The sequence below is a fragment of the Heliangelus exortis genome, chromosome 2 (genome assembly GCF_036169615.1).
Source record: "Heliangelus exortis chromosome 2, bHelExo1.hap1, whole genome shotgun sequence".
NCBI lineage: Eukaryota > Metazoa > Chordata > Aves > Apodiformes > Trochilidae > Heliangelus > Heliangelus exortis.
Window position 1 is genome coordinate 23,097,243 of NC_092423.1, and position 20,272 is coordinate 23,117,514.

At 37.2% G+C, this 20,272-nt stretch overlaps 1 protein-coding gene across 2 annotated transcripts in view; it reads left to right on the forward strand.

Annotated features, from left to right (window-relative positions):
- CDK14 (cyclin dependent kinase 14) overlaps positions 1–20,272 on the forward strand; it is a 306,222-nt gene that overhangs the window by 64,935 nt on the left and 221,015 nt on the right. For both annotated transcript variants that reach the window (XM_071735199.1, XM_071735201.1), the window contains one exon: positions 10,967–11,212. In XM_071735199.1, coding sequence (XP_071591300.1) covers positions 10,967–11,212 — 246 coding nt within the window. The remainder of the gene's footprint in view (positions 1–10,966; positions 11,213–20,272) is intronic.

Consider the following 20,272-nt stretch of genomic DNA (forward strand, 5'->3'; position numbering starts at 1 on the left):
TTCTGTGCTGATTTGATAGAGGATAGCTTGTCAAATTCAGTCGTTTGGAAGATAATATGTAAGGGAGCAGATCTAGAGGTGCTCACAGAGCTTGTCTTCACTGGTGGCATTGATCAGCCTTGGAATCTACATTTCTCAACCTGCAGGGTTGTTGACCTCAGGGATGAAACACCTAAGAGCAGAAGAGGTTTCTTTCTTGATACTAGAATGAAACTTTGAAATGCATTAGCAGAATAAAATAAAGAACTCTCATTATCTAATTTTTCCTCCAGCTTTCACTAAAGGTAGTAGAAAGGAACTTTGAAAGAGAAGGAAGGAAAGGAAAGAAGAAAAATGTGGAAAAGAGGGAAGGGAATAAAGTAAGGAAATTTTTTTCTTTTATTTTAATGAAGGAATTTGTCTGACTGAAGGAAGAAGAGCTAAACTGAAGGAAAAAAAGCCAAACTAATTTACCATTCTAGTCTTTAATTAATTCCTGGGAAGCACTTTTTAAGCATCTGCAGAAGATAATGGGAGACTTCCATTGATTTGGAAAGGACAGTACAGAATGCCACAGAAAATGGTACTTAAGCCTCTCCATCAGCAACTGCATGTATCTTGTCCCAATATGTCCTGTCCTCTTCCTTTTTTCTTGTTCTAAGAAAAATGCTGTTCAGCATATGCATGAGGTTGGTTTTGAGTTCTTAAACTTGTTTTGTCTGACTTCTCAGTCTGAAACATACTCTCTGGTTCGTTGTAACTGTAAATTATTTTTTTATCTCATCACGTCTCAATGTTTTTATCTGACTTAGAACTCACGAGTTAAAAGAATTTTGTTGACTTCTTAGATGTGTAGTTGGGCTTATACTATTAGTTGCATGACCAGATCTTTTTGTTTTTATTGTTATTGTCCAGTATTTTTGTTGCATCCCTGCTTGAAGGAGAACAGTTCTTTATTTTATTTTGCATCAGAAGTACTTGATACCTTTGAAAGAAACGAGACTTGCTAGGGACAGGAAGGGAGCTAAAAGAATATAGAAAACCTATTTTCAAGGCATAGAGTTGTTTACCATTGATTTTCTTAAAAACTTTACTGACAGCCTCAAATTTGGCATGAATAGGCATTGTGTTGTCAAGTCTCTCAAGACTTCTCACACTTAACCACAGCAGGGGTAAGACTTTCTGCATTTATGGATACATCTGTGATAACTTCATGATTGGGGGAAGTGTTGGAGGATAGAATAAAACTATAAACCTATAAACTCAGAAAGACAATACTGAGTTCATACAAAACTACTAATAATGCATTTACAGGAAGAAAACTGCATAAACGTGCACTGGCACATGTAGCCATCTGTTAGAGCAGGAGGCTGATCTGTGAGAGAGACTGAAAATATTTTTTTGGTCTTTATTTTTAAATGCTGTTCATATGGTTACAGAGGAGGATAGACAACAGATACAAATGAGTAACTAAGTAAAAGAGTATAGAAACCACCTGCCACAATTTGATGAGATTGTCTATGTTCAGACACTTTCTCCACCACTCTGCAGGTTGCCAGGGAGTTTCTGGCTTGTGCCTGGTGCTGGAAGCTGCTGCTCTCCATGCTGGCATCTCTGTTGACAGCTCCTCTGTCCTCCTGCTTGGTTTACTACAAGAACAACCTGACTGCTTTTGGATGCTTTAAGTCCTGAACCAGGTTAATGGAAGCAGCAGCCCAATTGTAATTGCAGGAAAAACTTGCCAGCTTGCATGCCACTTACTTTGAGACAAAGCTGTACGGTGTGCAAGTATAAAGAAGAGTTTATTTGCCAAGCTTTAAAAGTACAGAAATAGAGAAAAATGCCCCTTTAGATCAGCTCTGTTGCATCTCTGTCTCTTTTCATGTATCTTACTGGCTGTCAGGAGTTGTGCATGACCTTCATCTGAGACCCTGTCCTTAGGTGACTCCTTCTGATGACTGTAATCACAGAACAGGGTTTTGCTTTGAGGACATATGTAAGCTTCTATAGACCTAAAATCTAATCCCAGTTGTCTTCAAATTCAGTTTTCTTTCCTTTGCAGTGGACAGAAAATGCACTTTTCTGAAGTTAGGCTGTGCCATGAACAGAAAAAATACTAATTTTAGAAATACTTAGTTCCACCTTGCCCAAGGGACATACAGTCATATGCAGTAAAATTCCTGACTTGTGCTTAATTCAGTAATTAAGTTAATATTTAGGTATTAGTTAAAGCAGAAAAAATATACGCTATATTGGGGTTGTTGATGGCGGCAGTGGTGAGAAGAAAAAGCTGTGTAAGCACTGCCCATTACAGTTTCCAGTATAAAACTTTTTTTTTTGTTCGCATGTTTGAACTTGTTTTCAGATTTGTATCATCTTGGAATTCCTACTCCAGGTCCTATCAGTTGGCCTTTCCATGACAGTGACTTGTTTTTCACTTGGCAAATCAACACAGGCATTTAAACTGCTCATTGAGTTCAGTGTTTCAGACAAACACAGAGAATTAATGTCAGAGCTCCCAGTTTAAAAATTCTTCCATCTGGCACTTCAGTGACCTTTTTATATTTGCCTTCTTCCATATGACAAAGACAGTTGGTTTAACTTCAGCTTTGACTTCAGAAATAAACCAGCCATTTTTGGAGAGTGCCTTTCAGATGGGCTGTGGGAGATGGATGAGTAAGTTTGTGCTAGGTACAGCAAGGAGCACACCATATCCCTGGATACCATTTTCAGTCTCTGAGCTCTGTTTTCAGTTGCAGTTGCTACTTCCTAGCCAGCATTGCAAGCAATCTCTGCATCCAAATAAAGCTAATATGGTAACACCCAAGAACATGAATTATAGTTCTGGGACACTGTTGGGCTTGTAACCCCCACTCATCATTAGAGAGAAATGACAGGCCATCAGGGCAGAAAAAGAAATGAGTATTTCATAGTAATCTTCACATCTTCCTTCCTTGTGTGGCTTTGTTCCATGTCCTTTGATTTTTCCTCCTTCATTTTTCTATCTCACTTTAGTTCTTGCTGCTCTTTTTTTATCTGTGCCCATCAAATGTTCAAACCAGGGAGCTGGTAGCAGTGATTAGACAGCAGGGTGAATGTTGATGGATCTTTTTCAAGTTTGGGCACAATTGCACTGGTAGTTCCAGTATGAACTCGCTGGTGATGTCATGCAGCATTACATGCACTACTTCCCCTTTCATAATTATATTTACTGCCTTATCTCATTATTTGTTCTGCCTTCATCTTTTCCCATACTGTAGCTTTCTCAGCAACTGAGCTCTTCTTAGCTTGTTCATGTTTTTCCTTGTGGGTGCAGCAGTCCTTGGCTGATCCTCTCAGCCAAGATAGAGTACTATCAGCTTGAGAAGTGGAAAAGACCTGTGGTTATAACAAGAAAGAGCCACCCTACTGTTTTGTTCTCCAAAGAAGATGATTCTCTAGATAGTTGCATTTTTATTTTGAACAAAGCTGATTCTAATACTCCAGAACGTTCCCAAATTGTGTTCTATAAGTAGCAAATGTCAAATTCCAGTGCTGCCAAAATCTGCAGATGACTTGTGTAGTTCTCAATTGCCATGGTACCAAGGCACGATAGAAAATAACATGCTTGTAGAGATAATGAAAACTCACATCCAGATAGAATTTTTTCAATTAAAATTAGTGCTGGCCTTGTGATCTCAAAAATTCAGTTCTTAGATTGGTAGTCACTATTTATTTTTTTTTATTATACATCCATCAGCTAAATGCACGTGCTAAGGTCTTATTCTCTGTAATAATATGCTGAGCTACCTGTCAGAGGGGTTTTGGCTCTACAAATTATAATTTATATCTTCAGAATGTTTCACATAAAAAATCCCAAGTGCTTTACAAAATTAATTATTTCTCCCAGTTTCTGCTTGTGATAGGGGCAGGACCATTATTATGAATGGAAGAGTGGAATTGTAGAGAGGTCAAGTGACTTCTTTGCCTCAAGTCACTCAGTAGTTTCTTTATTTTTGCTTAATGGATGCTAGATCTTGGTTTTCCCTTTATTGGATTCTTTCATATTTTCTTGGAACGGTTACAGAAAGGGGAATTCTAATGTTCTTTCTAATTTTTCAGTAAGAATTCTGACTGTTTACTCTAATATTTACTGAACTGACTGATTTTGCTAAGGGTGTACACAGTGGCAATGGCTGATAGACAATAGTAGATTTTTAAATATTTTAGATAATTCCATAGGTACTGGATGATGGAAGAAAACATTTGTAGGATGTAAGTGCATGGATTAAGAAATGGATGTAATGTATCTCCCTAAAAAATGTGATGAGCTTCTGAATAGTATGTCTGTACACTATACAAACGTTCTCTAGGTTTTTAGTTCTGTGTAGTAGGATGTCTGTTCTGTCATGCCTAAGTTGATTGGGCTTTGTTAGTGAAGATATCTTTATTCATATGAATAAATTCCACGGAAATGGGACAGCCTATCTTTTACTAAGTACTCTAACAGGAGATTAATTCAGGGGACATTAATAACTGGTTTTTAAAATTCATGAACCAGAAGGACTATAAATTACTTACATGTTTTAACTGATCACTTTCACTCTTTGAATGATGTATTACTTTAAAAAGTAAAAAAAAACCCAGCAATCCTAAATTCTAAGAATCCTGTTTGTTGGAGATTTCTTATTTTTCCTGATAGTGATGAAAGGGAAAAAATCTTGAATCGAATCTGTATCACAAGAACTAAATCTGAGAACCCTTTTTAAAAAAAAATTGTTTAATGCTAATCTGACTTGCAGATTAAGGAGTTTTACTTGAAATTATATAAGGTGATTTAAAGAGATATCTTTATTTAGAAATTACTTCATGTATGGCTATACTGATTTTTATTTATTGAATAGGGCTTATTATTGCATGGAGCAAAAATATGTTTCTTGTGATTTCAGTTTCCTAACTTCAGCAGTAGTCTGTATGATAAGAATACAGCTATTTCCAGACATTATGTCTTGAGATATGATTTTAGGGTGGGGGCTGTGGGAAACTGTAGCCCCGTGATCCTTACTGATGTAATAATGACTCAGCCTGTTTATCCTAGAGCAGCCCCAGGATCCTCTCAAATTGATTGTGAGACTGAGGAGGGTGAGAGAGGAAAAAAATGTGTCCAAGCTGTTTTGTTGTCTGTCATGCATTGTCTTCCAATTCTGATCAGCATCCTAGAAAGTTGCAAAGAAAGCATAAATTATGCTATGTTTTTTTGTGGTTGTAAGATTATGAATTTTCAAGTGACCTTTCTTTAATGTTCTTTGTGTTTGGTAATGGTTCGTCTCACTTAAAATAAATGAAAACACAAAGAGACACATAAAATACCTTTTAATATCAAACTTCACTAACTTTTCTGAAGCTGTTTTTTATTTTGCTTTACAGTAATCTGTAAAGCAGATTACTTGAGCAATCTGTGATTGCTCAAGTGATACCAGAATTGACATTAGTATTCTAATATTCTAGAAAAATCTTCCCTTAGCAATTTCTTTCAGAAGTAGAGAAGAGCTCTTCAGGTAGCTGCAAAATGACTGTTGGTGCAATAAATTCTAAGTTGCAAAATGACTTATAGTTCTTAATCTTTTTTTTCCTTATTTTTTAAATTGAGACCGAGTAAATAATTGTGGACAAATTTTAAAAGTGGTTTTATTTCAGTCATCAGGGTGAAGATGTATGAGATATCAGTGGTTGCTCTGGTGACTACTTGGTGTATTGGTGTGCTGTTTGGCTGCAGTGTGAAACCACTTGGGAAATTAGATTGTGTATTTAACCTTAATGATATGTGAGAAATGTAATGGTTAGGATGTTCATGGAGAGGTGCTTCTGTTGGACCACACCTGGGCTCACAGGCATCTTTTATCCAAAACTGGCATCAGAGACTTTCAGCTGCTGTTACTATTACCTCAGCAGGGAGGATCAGTTATTGCTATATTCAGATTGACTCCTTTATCATAGAGACACTGTTTCTGGGTGCTGCTTTGGAAGTGCTTTTCCAGACACTAACTTTAAACACAAAAAATTAGTTTCTCTAGAGACCACTCTGCTTTCTGTGAAGAAGAGCAAGACTCCTCTCAAAGGGAGACTAGATGTTGGGATCTAGTTTAATTTTTTCAGGACTTTGATGCTGGAACCAAAGAAGAGACTTGGGGGGTAAATGTTCTACATGTAAAGTACTCTGGTGTGAATACCCTACATACCACTGCCATTTTTTGGTTTTGGTCCCTTACCCCTGGCCCTCTTTTGGCCATCATTTGCCAGTGGGTGTTTTTCAGCATGCTTCTCTGAGGTGCTGCTGTTGGGATTCCTGCCAAATGGAAACTTAGGTGGCAAAAAGCAGCAATAGCCTCTCATTTTTCATGTCTGGGCCACCTAATGTGCCCAAAGTCAGATGATGAATTGGTGAATTCCTTCTGCCCTTAATATATGATGTAAGTTTTGGGAGGATGGTAATTTCTGCTGAAACAATTCTTACATGGCAGGTTTTTGGCATATTGCCTGTTCCACTTGTAATAATCTATAGTTAATAAATATATTGACTGGCCTATTTTTAAATCCTGTTTCCTACAAAGAAGAGAGAAATCACAAATTAAGATCCCATTTCTCTTGCCATAGTTATGAGAACTGCTGATGGAAAGACATCTGAAATTGGTAACTGTGATTTCATTGCACCAATTTTAAAAGCCAAATAGTCTCTGAAATAGTTTATACTGTAATAGTTTATAGTTTATAACTTTATTCTGAAACTTATACTTTGAATGTAGTTAGTTGTGGGAAAAGTACTGACATGGCAGCAACTCCTGAAGAGGGAAGGATTACTTAAAAGTGTTGACATGCCTTAATTGTTACTTGTATGATGACTTTTGTTAAAGAATCAATAATTAACACTGCTTAATAGCTCATGCTGTTTGCTGGGCAGAAGTTTATTTAAATGGATATCACATTCATACTTAGAAGTTCTTGTCACCTTGTTCTCTCGATGGCTTTTTATAAAGCATAATTGCCATCTTGTTTATGACAGACCAAAGATATCAACTGTATTGTCTCTGCAAATACTTGAAGTAAGTACTTGTAATATTTAAGGTACCGTTGATCACATCTTCATCAATTTTAGACTGTGGTGATATTTAAAGCATCTAAATGAGTGTCTGGGCTTCACTGCTTTAAGTACAGCATAGATTTGATGACCAAGGCTAAGAAGAGGTGATTAATCATACAGTTTGACTTCCTATATGTCATGAGCCCTTACACTTGTTTAACTGTTTTTTATTCTGGTAACTACAGCTAAAGCAGATATTCAACAAAATCTTCCAGTTCTGAGGTGGCACTGGCAAGACATAGTTTCCACTACTTTCTGGATTGTCACCTTCATTGGGTTGCACGAGGATTGTTCTGTGTGTGGTGTTAGTTAAATAATAGTCCTCACTCTAAGAAACCTGTGGCTTATGTAGATAAACCAGGTGAAATGGGGTAAAAAGAAAGATTCTGTCTTACAGATTAAAAAATGTACTCCAAGGGGAATTCTGGCAAGTCCAGAGGATCACACAATAGCATCTAAAAGGGTCTGAAAATAGACTTTTTTCTTAGTGAAAAATACTAGGCTCTAACTAGAAAATTTTCCTTACTCTCTTATGCAAGAACACTGGAAATAAGAGGATGGGTTTGGCTTCTTCTGACTAGCAACAAAAAATGACCAAGTAAAAGACGGTGGTTTACAGGTATAAAGCTTCTGATGATTAAGTATTTGTACCTGTAGTTAGAGAGGCTGAAATGTATGTGTTGGTTTTGTTAAGCAGTACAAGGGAAAATTTATACTTAAAAGGCTGAATTAGTGTAATAGAAAAATTCAAACTTGTACTGTTCCTAAAAGTGATCTGGTCATGATGGTGAAATCTAAGATCATTTGTATGCACAAGAAAATCTCCAAAACATTTTATGCATCAGTCTTGCTCATTACACTGTTGTTTTTTTGCATGGTAAGTCACTACAGTTATACCCTTAGCTGAAGCACAGAGAGTAGCAGGTCAGTACACCTGCTGCCCTGGGACAAAAAGCAAGGCTGTTGTGGTAGTTTAGCTCTTGTTGATGAAGGGAAGCCTGAAATTACCAGTGATTTTACTGCAGGCTGTGTAATTTTGAAGTTCTAGCCAGTGCTCAGAAGGGACATGGTTTAGTGGTAGACTTGGCAGTGTGTTAGGTTAATGGTTGGACTTGATGATCTTAACCATTTTTTCTGAACAAAATGATCCCATGATTTTACACCTGCTCCTTTCAGGTGTCACAAAGTTGAGTTTCACAAAAAGTTGGACTTCGCCTTTCAATGACAGAATGTGAGACAATCACTTAAATATTGTTTCTCTTCAGAGTTATATAGGCAAGTTAGATGGACTGGAAATGTGTACCCTTCAACAACAGCGTAAACTCAGCTCTCTTGGCTTGAAAGTGCACTGTAGTCAGCAGTCACCTGGGGAGAATATTTAATTTCCTCTAGGGAACTACTGATACAGGTGAGGGAGAGGTGATGAATGCCACCCCTGCCAGCACTCAGAGGAGAAGCCCTGCAGCTGCAGGGCAGGCAGAGGGGTGGAAAGAGCAACTCCTGCTTCTCCACTTCTCTGTGGTCTTCAGTCTTTATCACTGGTGACACTGGTGTTAAGCCTAAGTGTGTCCTCTGAGGTGTTTGACTTCTGAGCAGGGGCTGCCTGGTGCACATCTTGGTTTTAATGATTTGCAGTTTTTGAAGCTGGCTATTTGAAGATGATTGTGGGGATTTTTATCCTTCTCCAGACTGGGTCAAGTGACCTGGAGATGAAAGTGTCTGCCTTCAATATCTAATTCCAAACTATTACTGCTACCACTAGACATGATCAATAGTAACTGTCTTATGCTATTTATTTTTTTTTAATGTGTGGCTTTTCTAGCCCATGTTAGAGCTGGATGTGGAGATTTTCCAGTGGAATAGGAAACTAGGAATAGCATTCATGGCAGTATTATCTGTGGTATTTTTGTAGCTGTGGATTCCAAACATTTTAACCAGCTGCAGGTGGCCTTTGGTAATTTGAAAGGAAAAACAGCTACAGCTTTTGAACCTTTCCTCCCTATCTCCTGTCCCTGTTTTCTAGATCATAGGATTTCATAGGCTGAGAAATATATCCATGCCTATTAAGCAAAATAAAGTAGTGCTATTTTAATAGTAATTTCAATTTACAATGTGTTAAAATGTTTGTTGGTAGCAAGTATCAAAATAATATGGTTCTGGAGAAGACAGTGGTAAGGGTCTGGTTGCATGTCTGCATAAAAGTTGTTTTAGGGAAAAGAAGCCAATTAATTTTACAAGAAGGCTAATTAAAAATTCTTTGTGCAGCCACTCTTTATCTTTTCTCTCTGAAGTAACATATCTTTTCTCTCTGAAGTAATAGTCCAAAATTACATAATTGCCTTAATTTTGGCCCGAGAGGGAATTAGTGTTTTGAATCAAGGAGGGCTTTTTGTTTTCTCAGTTAAAACTTGGTTAAGCTTTAGTCTTGGAGAAGCCATGTTAATGAGAAGAAATTTGAACCCTCATAAAGACTGGTTTGTAATGCTAGTGATGTCCTTCATTAGAAATGACCTGGTGTATGAGTGTTTGGCCAGATGGCTCTGTGCAGGAAGTATACTTTAAATCTTTAATGTATAAAAGAAATCTTTGATCTACTGTTACAGTAGATCATCAAACCCACCAAACCTCAAAACACAAGGTATAGGCACACATTATTTCTATTAAAAACTGAAATAAGTTTGATTTCAAGGCACAGAATTCCTTGGGGGAAATGGCAAAGAATAATTTATTGGAGAAGTTTGTGTTGGTGATACTTTGGGTTGGGGGGAGTGTCCTGATTAAATAGTAATGGTAAATTTTTTTTTTTTTCATTTTAACTGGTTTATGACAGCAAGTTTTCATACGTTTGTGAACATTACAGTTCACAGCAAATTAACACTATCCATCCTTAAATAATTGCATATATCTTGGAAAAAGTATGTAGTAGATTCTTTTGATTTGCCTAATGATTTAAGAAGCCTCTTGGATCTGCTTGCATCACACTTTGTAGCTTTTTCTCATAGCCTGAGAACTAAAATTAATTCTTCTCAAGTTGAAGTCATCTCTTACGGGTCACAACAGAAGCTGAGGCCTCGAATAAAATCCCCTACCAATTGTGTGATTTAAAAAAAAAACGTCTTATACAATGGAATGTGTTAAACTAAACTTAAACTTACATGACTTGAGTATCTAAACTCACTGTTCTGCTCATTTAGTCCTTTTGAAGCAGCAATAGCTTAATTTGGTAGCTCAAGCAGTGAGCTGCAGTCTTTGGGGCTTGGCAGAGTCATACTTCACAGTAAGAAAGAATTGAACTTCTGCACTTTAGTGTGCCATTAAGCTGCAGTCTCACGTCCCAGTGCCTGGGAATTGATTTACTGATTTGATTTTCTGAGACATATGGTGATAATAATAATAACACTGTATAAGCATTATTTAAAAATACAATAATATACTGGTATTGGATCTTTGACAGGCCAGCACTGAAGTGCACACACAAACATCATTTATTTAAGTTTAGTCTCATCCAATTTTAAGCAAATGGAAATCAATACTGCTTGTGGATACTGGTGGCTAGGTTGGAGAAAGAAGTGAAGTGGTGTTGTTGCTAAGAACACATTGTACAAGAAAACACAAATGTATGAATTTTATCTAAGTTTCTGCTTTGTATTTTATTATTGGGACCTTCTAGTACACTGTACAAAGATAGGCTTTTTATTTTTATAACTGTGGTTTGTGTCCCTATGTAGAATGCGCGTGTTTGCAGTTTTAATGTAGAAACAGAAAATAAATGCTTATGAAATCCAGTGCATTTTTTGATGCTGTCTAATGTATGGATTGACACAGACTTTAAGCCTGCCGGGGTCAATAAATGCTGTTTTTTCCTTTCAGATATGCGTCACAAAGATGTCTACACGGAACTGCCAGGGAATGGATTCAGTGATCAAACCTCTGGATACAATTCCTGAGGATAAAAAAGTCCGGGTTCAGAGGACTCAGAGTAGTTTTGATCCATTTGAGAAGCCAACTAATCAAGTGAAGAGGGTTCATTCAGAGAACAACGCTTGCATTAACTTCAAAACTTCATCTGCAGGGAAGGAATCTCCTAAAGTCAGGAGGCACTCCAGCCCCAGCTCTGTAAGTTCACAGTCCAGATGCCCACATAGGTACCAAATGCTGGAATTATTAATATAATGTAAAAGTTTTCTTGCTTCAGAAAGAATTGGTTGGTTGGAAACAAAAAAGCTGCTATTAAAGATATTTGCCATATATATTTGTATTGTTAATTATAATATAGAATAAGAAAACAGAACTTGAAAAAGAATGTATTTTGAAATTCCTCTCAGACACTAGCCTAGGGAGCGAGGGTGTCCTATGGGATTTCTAGGCATTTTCCTTTCCAGATCTTGGTATGGCATTACAGCTGCTATAATGTTTATGTTGCAAATTTGCAGAGGGTTGCTTATTTGTGAAGAGGAGGAATTCTTTCCCATGAAGTTTAGAAAACCATATGAATTGCTTTTTTGATTTTTAGATTTAGATTTTAGAGAAACAGATCAGTTTTGACAGATTTTGTTTACATTTTCAAATTATCTTTTAAAAATCAAGTAGTAAAAATAACAATTATTTCCATGTCAGAAACTCTGTGTGTGTGAGAGAGAGAAGAAACAACTGAGAAGGGTTTGGCAACACATCATCATTGTTTTATTCTCGAGTATTTTGAAAAAACTAGATAAATAAAATGTCATATCTTTCATGAATAATGCCCAGAACGGATTTCCCCCAAAAGGCCTTCAAAGTTATTGAAAAACTATTTCTGTTACACTTTGCCAAGAAAAATCCATAATAATGTGACCTTTGAGTTGAAGACTATAGATCTAAGTAAAATGGATGCAACACTTCAAATCTTAGTTGGTGTGAAATGATTTAAAAGGTTGATTGCCATTTCTTTTTTCTTCTCTTTCTTTTTTTGTTTTGCTTTATCTTTTGGTATCTTCCGTCCTCCCTTCAGAAGTTTGACTGAATCCTGTCAGACTTCTAAGGAGAAATGACAGATTCATTTTCTGTAGATGGGCTTTGTTAAACGCATGTGAATTTGACGGATAAGATGTCATGCCTCCAGGGGGCTGTCCTTTTTAGAAAGGTTACATTTTAAAATGTAACCATCTGTAGCAAAAACAAATTTGCTTTTTCATAATCTCCTGGCATTGCATATCTGCTGCCAAAGATGTCTCTGGAGTGTTCCAGATGAGTCCGTAGAAAGCAGTTTTTAACATAAAACTTTTAGAGTCTTTAAGGATGGAAGGAGCAGCTTGCACTGTTTTTATATGGACATGATGCTCAATTATTGTTTGGCACCACAACTTTCAATTGAAATTAGATTTTTTTTAAAGTCTTTTCTTAGTTTTTTTGTGGTTTTAACTTGCTCCCCATATCTGCTGTTCATCTCTTGTGCCTCCTAGGAGCCCTATGTACTTCTTTTCTATTAAATGAAAGTTTTTATTTCCTTTGCCTCCCAAATTTTGATGCAGACTTTTTTTGAAAATGTGTCATTAGAATCTGGTTCTTTTCCAGAGGCCTGGTATTCTACCTTATTTACTGTATCCATGCAATCTGCTATAATCCCAGGATTTTCTCATGTAAATGGCATTAATGCTTCCTCCACTAGTGTGCTGCTGGCTAGAGCCCTAGCTAAACATAAACTTCTGCTAATGTTCTCCTATGCTGACCTACACAGACTTCCTGGGGACATCCCATGTTGTAAAGTATGTGCATAGGAATTTCCTGAAATACAATTCTCATTTCTTAACTTCCTGTAATTCTCCTTAATTTTTTATCTCTGTTCAGTGAACTCACACCTTCCCTCTGGCTGGGGGGATTGTTAGTTATCTTTTTATTCTTTCTCAGAAATAGTGCTCTGAAAAGCACCTGGCAGGGTACAACTTGTGGAATAATGCCAGTGTTCATGTCAATGAAGAAAGAGCAGAACTTCAGAGCAAGAGGGTGGTGTTATCCCTCTGCTGATGGGAGGTCACACCTGGCCCTGCCTGGCAGACCTAAGTTCAGATGTCCAGGGCAGAGATAGGATTAAGCTGTTCCCTTTCCCCAGCATCTGAATACATTGCCTCAGGCAGGAGGTGTTCTGGTGTACATTTAATTGTGTGTGGATAGTTGCAGGAATTTGTTGTTCTCTGGTTTTGAATTACACTTGAATTGACTAAGGATTTTGAGTTTGATTTGTTTCTAGTCCTGATATGTTGTGTAGCAGATGCACTTGCTGCTTCCTCTTCTGACCACTACTTCTTTTTCTTCCATGTGTGAGGACTGCTACATATCCCCCCTTACTGAGCTATTGATTCTCTGCAAATTCTTCTGCTGTGTGCCTTATTACAGCCTGAATGGGCATTTCAGTTCTGAATGGGCTGAGTCTTTGAGCATTCTGTGCTCTCTGGGTTGTACTGGCTGTATTTTTTCAGCTGTATTTCAGTTTTGTCTCTGCTTTATATATATATTTTAAAGATAATATGATAGACGTATTCTGCTTTCATTTTGCACTTTCTGTGCTTGGTTTCTAGAGAAACTGAACTAGAAATAAGCTTCTGTTTAGTCTCTTGCCTTTCAACATTAAAGTCCTCTGAAGCCATCAGGTGGGAAAGTGATGTCTTACAAAAGGTATGTGGCTGAGGCTTACGGTCTCCACATCACTGCTTCCACTCAGGTGAAATTCCTTTAGTTGTCTCAAAACTAAAAATTTTCAAGATATGACATGAGAGACCTTATTTACAATGTCCTGAGGCATTAGGTTCTGTTTTGATTAGTTTTAGGAGCCATATCAGCAGTCTCATAGGTATCAGCTTCAGTGTCTGGTGGAGATCACCAGATAATACTTTGCAGGTGGTGTGTTACCTTTTTTTTGTGTTTTTTACACCTCTGAAATGCTCTGCACTTTGTGATGAGAAATATGACACATACTCAGCTTTGTGGAAACTGGAACTCTTGTGTCTCTGCCTGCAGAATATCGGTTGGAAAATAAACAATTTTCTCTTAAATGCGAAATAATTTTCTGCAGTTAATGTCACACTTTGTTGCATACTGGTAGAAACTTGTGTTGCTAATTAGTGCAGTAGCATACAGACAGAATTTAGTATGCTACATTTTTATTCTTACAAGCCAAACTTAATTTTTATGCAGTCTTTCCTTCTGACATTTACATACACATTATGTGAAACACTCATGTTGCATTGCATTTTCTTACCTCCCTTCTTTTAAACATGAGAAAACACCTATGAATGTGGTTTCCAAGAATCTCAGATGATTGAATTGAATGTTATGGAATGAAATTTCCAGCAGAACAAATTTATCCTTTTATCACATTAGAATAATGGATTATATTCACCTTGGAGGTCACAAAGTAGGTGTTAGCCTACCTGTGCATCACCTGACAGTCACAGTTAGAAGGGAACTTGGCTTGACAAACCCTTGCTTTGTCCAGCCCAATAAAATAGATACATATATATATATATATATATATATATATTGCATATATGTAGCTATAGTCATGTGTACTTATTTTTTGTATCTGTCTTTTTAAAAATCTGAGTCTTTTGCCTACCAAAGGAGGAAACTTGCCTTTTTTAATTTTTTTTCCCCTAACTGAAAAAGTGGTAAAACTACAAAATAAACTGGGCAAATTAAAAAAGCACAATTCAAAACCACACACATGCCACCATTCCCCAAATAACACTGTCTTTGGAATATGGTTGACTAATGATTGATGGTTGGTTTTTCAACACTGTCCCCTGTGACATTTTGGTCTCTAAACTGGAATGATACAGTTTGATGAATGTACCACACAACTGGCTAGATGGTTGCACCCAAAGAATTGTGATCAATAGCTCAGTGTCCAAATGGAGATGTCTGATGAGTGGTGTTCCTGAAGGGACAGTACCTTGGACCATTGCTGTTTAACATCTTCGTTGGCAACATGGACAGTGGAATTGAGTGCACTCAGCAAGTTTGCTGATGACACCAACTGTGTGGTGAAGTCAACACCTTGAGGGAAGGTGCCTTGGGGCCTTGACAGGCTCAAGAAGTGGTCTTGTGCAAACTGTATGAAGTTCAACAAGGCCAAGTGCAGAGTTCTGCACCTGGGTCGAGGCAATCCCAAGCACAAATACAGGCTGGGAGGAGAAAAGATTGAGGGCAGCCCTGAGAAGGACTTGGGGGTGATGGTGGACTTCTCTCCCAAGGAAGGTGAAGTTTTATTGCATTCAGTACTCACATTTTATATGCTAAAATAGTACTTGAAAAAAGTATTCGAAAAGAATATTGCCAGTTTTATAAGGTAGCCATCTGTTCAAGATTGGGTTCTGTAGTGGTGTTAGTAACATTAGGAAATGTAGTAACTTTAGTAGTGACATATGTTTTAACATGAGTTACTTCTCTTTGATAGGCTTAAGATACCTGTCAATGAATTCATGCTTAGCTACTACTTTTCAGTTACTTTTTGTGAACTACATGCAGCAGAACACTAATTTCTTACCAACTCATATAAATGTAAAAAGTTCATTAAGAATAAAAAAGAAAAGATAAACAATGCTTTACTGCATTGACTCTGCCTTCTTTGTGGGAGAGCCTCTCTTTTGTTTCTCTAACCTCTAGTTTCAGTTCTGTAATGTGCAGCTTCCCTGAAAAAAGTGCAAGCAAAAAGCACGAACCAATGCTATTAAAACATTGCAAATCAATCGCCTAAGAAATCTAACTTTAAAGCAGACTCTAAAATCAGATTTTTATCTAAACATTAGGCATAATTTCCACCTGCCTTAACACTTGCTGTGCTGTTCTTGCCTGTCTTCCTCTTTGGGTGTGTGCAACCTTCTCCTGTTTAAGAACCTATTAATTACTAGGTTAAGTGCATCCTTCCTGATCGATACATTTTATTAAGGTAAGATAATTTCAGAGTTCAATGTAGAGAGCATATTTTTCATTTGTGGCACAAGGGAAGCTTTAATAATCATTAACCTGGAGGATTCTCTCTAGATGATAAGGCAGATAAAATGTTGCAGATGGTTCAGCTCCTGTGCTTTCATAACCTGGAGAACAAGTCAACAGCTTTAAAAACTACATCCATCTCTTTCACGAATTGCTCTCTGGTCTCGCCTGCTCAGGTTGCTCTTAGTTGTGTGACACACATGCTTGTGTGTTAAAGGGTTAGAAAGATGCCAGCAACAGAATGGAAACAGCAGTACACCGGAGGTTAACGCTCAGTTTGGTTTCTGGGTTGTCTCTGTATCCTTTGAATATTGCCCTAGAAAACAGTTCGATATGCAAGGTTAAAAAAGAAAGAAAAAAGTGTGATCAAATTGACCTGTTGGTATTTCTAGAATAAAAACTTAAGAATGGGGACTAATTACTGTGTAACTTGCATATAGTTTTTTAAAAGAACCTTTACCATTGTGTCAAAGAAGACAAAAGATAGATTAGTTAAAAAGAAAGTAAGTCTTCATTTCTTGTGATTTAAACTCAGGCCTCTTGGCCTACCTTTTACTATCAAGTTTTTCTAGCAGTGAATTTATTTGTTTGGAAGTGTAACAAAACAGATCTTTAGTTTCCATTTTGAGTCATTTATAGTGGTACTGTGAGCATAGTATTTCCCCTTGATGATAGGTTTATATTGAAGTTTAATACTCTGCATCTTAAAAGAAAAAGAAAAAAACAAAGAAAAAACATCTATTTAAAACTTAAGCTCAGGAGTGTGCTGGTTAAGTGTGACATTCACAAGCTGTTTTGCAGTTATGAAAAATGCATGAGAACATAACCCACACAGCTTCTAGAATAGTCAGGTGATTTTCAGTGTAATTTTCCATTAAAGCTTTCTTTACTACATAGAATTTAAAAATTTCTGAGAAAGAGAAGTATTCACATGTCCAAGTAGCACAAGGACTCATAGGGAGGGATCCTTCTTTGGCTTATATACAACAAATAATGACAAATTTTTCATAGAAAAGATTTGAAGGCTTTGTTAACTAAACAAGAAATGTATGCATTCAGTAAATAGCCAGTTTTCACCCATGGCCAAGATTGTCTTTTTATCACATACGTCATGACATATTTTGGTTGAATATGAGCCAGCAGTGTGCCTGGGTTGCCAAGAAGGCAAACAGCATCCCAGCTGATATCAGAAACAGTGTAGGCAGCAGGACTAAAGAGGTGATTGTCCCCCTCTACTCAGCACTGGTGAGGCCACTCCTGGGATACTGCATTGTTTGGGACCCCTCTCACTGCAAGAAGGAAACTGATGTGCCGGAGGGTATCCAGGGAAGGCCGATGAAGCTGATGAAAAGTCTGGAGTACAAATCTTATGAGGAGTGTCTGAGGGAACTGGGGTTGTTTAGTCTGGAGAAAAGGAGGCTGAGGGGAGGCCTTATCACTCCACAACTACCTGAAAGGTGGTTGTAGTGAGGGGGAGGTTGGTCTCATCTTCTGAGTAGCAACTGATAGGATGAGAGAAAATGGCCTCAAGTTGTGTCAAGGGAGGTTTAGAGGTTAAATTAGGAAAAATTTATTCACTGAAACATTTGTCAAACACTGGAACAGGCTCCCCATCAAAGTGGTTGAGTCACCATCCCTGCGGAAAAAAAATGCACAAATGTGGTGCTCAGGGACATGGCTTAGTGGTGGACTTGCCAGTGCTGGGCTAATGGTTGGATCTGATGATCTTAAAGGACTTTTCTTACCTAAATAATTTTATGATTCTATGTTGCTGTTTTAGAAGGTTAAAAAGGAGAAAGGAGGAGTAAGCAGAAAATGAATAGTGGTAGAAGTATTGTAATGTTAGGTCTTCAAAGTAGCTTTGAGCAAAGATTTACTGAAATTAGCTGAAATTCAGCTAAAATGAGTACTTTTTTCTGTTGAGAAATCTTGCTTAGCTTAAACTGGAGGATTGCACCAGCTTTCTAATATATAGGGTACTACTTGCAAGTCTGCTGCTTGAGAGATGTCAGTTGCTGGTACAGGCACTGTACATCTGATGTACTCTGAATGTGTCTCACTTGCTATGTGTATTTTGGTCAAACCCATCCTTGGCAGAATATGGGACTCTTGTAACTAAACAAACACGAATCTCTTTGCATATGTATTCCTATATATTTAACTAGAGAGAATAAAATACTTTAAAAGGAGAAATTACATTTAAAAGTTAATTTTAAACATATGATTTTGAAATAAGCATTTGACAAAAAATATCTTGGTGTAGCAAGACATGTTTTTAAACAAAAAATGGTTGAAAAAGATAAACCAATATGGAGAAATCTGAATAAGAGATTTCATTGTCATGAAGCTGAAAAAATAGCTGTGTGAAAGGGGGAGTGCAATAATAAAGTGGGTTACAATTTTCAGCAGTGACATGGAACTTCAAATTATTTAAATCCCATTCATAGCCCTTTATTTAAATCCCTTCAAGCTTAAAACCTAAGTTTTAGAAAGTTTTGTATTTTTGCATTATCTCAGTCTTCACCTTCTTTATAATCCAGAAAGAAAAAGAAGGTAAGAAGTGTCTGAACTTCTTACCTTTATAAGCAAACTTACCTTTAAGTTTGATGTAATACATGAGGCTTCATTTTTTAAAAAAATGCAAAAATGTTGAGAAAACAGTAAATTTGGTCCTTCATTTTCAAAAGCTATTGCTTGTGCTGAATGAATGATACCTGTCTTGGTGTTTCATTAAGAAATATCATGCAAATTAGTTTGCAAAGTCTCTGCTGCCTCAGAATGTAATTGAAATTCTTTTGGTAAAATCCTCCGGAGAGTTATTCTACACCAGGTACCTTCAAAAATTGTAAGCCCTTTAGAGATTACAAATGGAAGGAAAAATAATATCATATGGAATGGTTTGGGTTGGAAAGGACATTACAGATCATCTATTTCTAACCCCCCCCCCTGCATGGGATGTCCTTTTTCACAAAGGGAGATGGAATGGTGTGAGAACAGGGGCAATTCCATCTTGTGATCCAGTTGGAATAGAGCTGAGGAGGTGCTGTAATCTGGAAAGAGGAGGATATCAGCCACATGGTTTTACTGCAGAAGGGAGAGGTGGTGGCCAACAAGCTGGGTTTCTGGTTGTTTTGTGGTTGTTTCTGGTCTGCTCAAACCCGGTATGAGTGAGCTCTGGACAAGGGATTCGGCTGTTTGGGGAGGGTGGCAGATCAGCCTTGCTGCTCCAGAGCTGAGTCCTGGGACTGTGTGACATTCACCCTGAGGACAAGACAGCTGAAACCAGCACCTCAACTGTACCATCAGGACTTAGAGATTCTGGTCCTGCCAGTGCAAGCTTTCAGTATTTTGCCCATTGCAAGGATGTGGCAGCATCCAGGAGGAGAATGAGTCAAAAAGCATGACCTTAAATCCATGATTTTGGCAGCTGAAGTATGGAGAAACAAGCTTGAGGTTGTAGGAACAATTACTGTTGATGATTTGCTGTAAGGCAGTGCATAAAAGGCATCCTGTTTCCCATCAAGATCTAAGGCATTACAAGTTGTTGTGACCTTTAGATTATGGTTTCCAGCAGTATAAAATAAAAGTAAATCTCAGTGTGAAAATAAGAATGGATATAAAACACATGTATAAACCCTGCTCTTTTTCTTCCTCACCATGAGGAAACCAACAGTGAACTGTTCACTGTTAACAAGGACAGCATTTCCACTACAATAAAGCTACTCACTGTGTGTTTGCTGCAACCTACAATTTGGGAAATACTTTACTATCCCTTTTCATTATATCAGAGACACTTAAATGTCTAAACAATTTTTATTATAGTTTTGTAATGTTCCATTTGTCTGTAATCAGATGCTTAAATGAAAAGGCTACTTGAATAAATATTTTATTCACCTTTGTTAGTGACATCTGTAATAAAACTGATTTTTAAAAGTACAAAATTCATATCTAACCAGGCAAAGTGTATTTTAAGCACAGGAAATTTCTTCCTTATCTATAATGAAATGTTCCAAGTAATGTAACAGTAAAAAGTTTTGAGAGTTCCCATAAAACAAAATTTTATCAATTTCTTAGTATTTAGGAATTGGATAGCAAAATAATTGATTGTTCTGTGTATTGGAGGGAGTTGAAAGGGCTCAGTTTTGCAAACATCCATGTGTATATCCTGATGCCATTCAATAGAGGCTGGGATGTTAATTTCAAAAA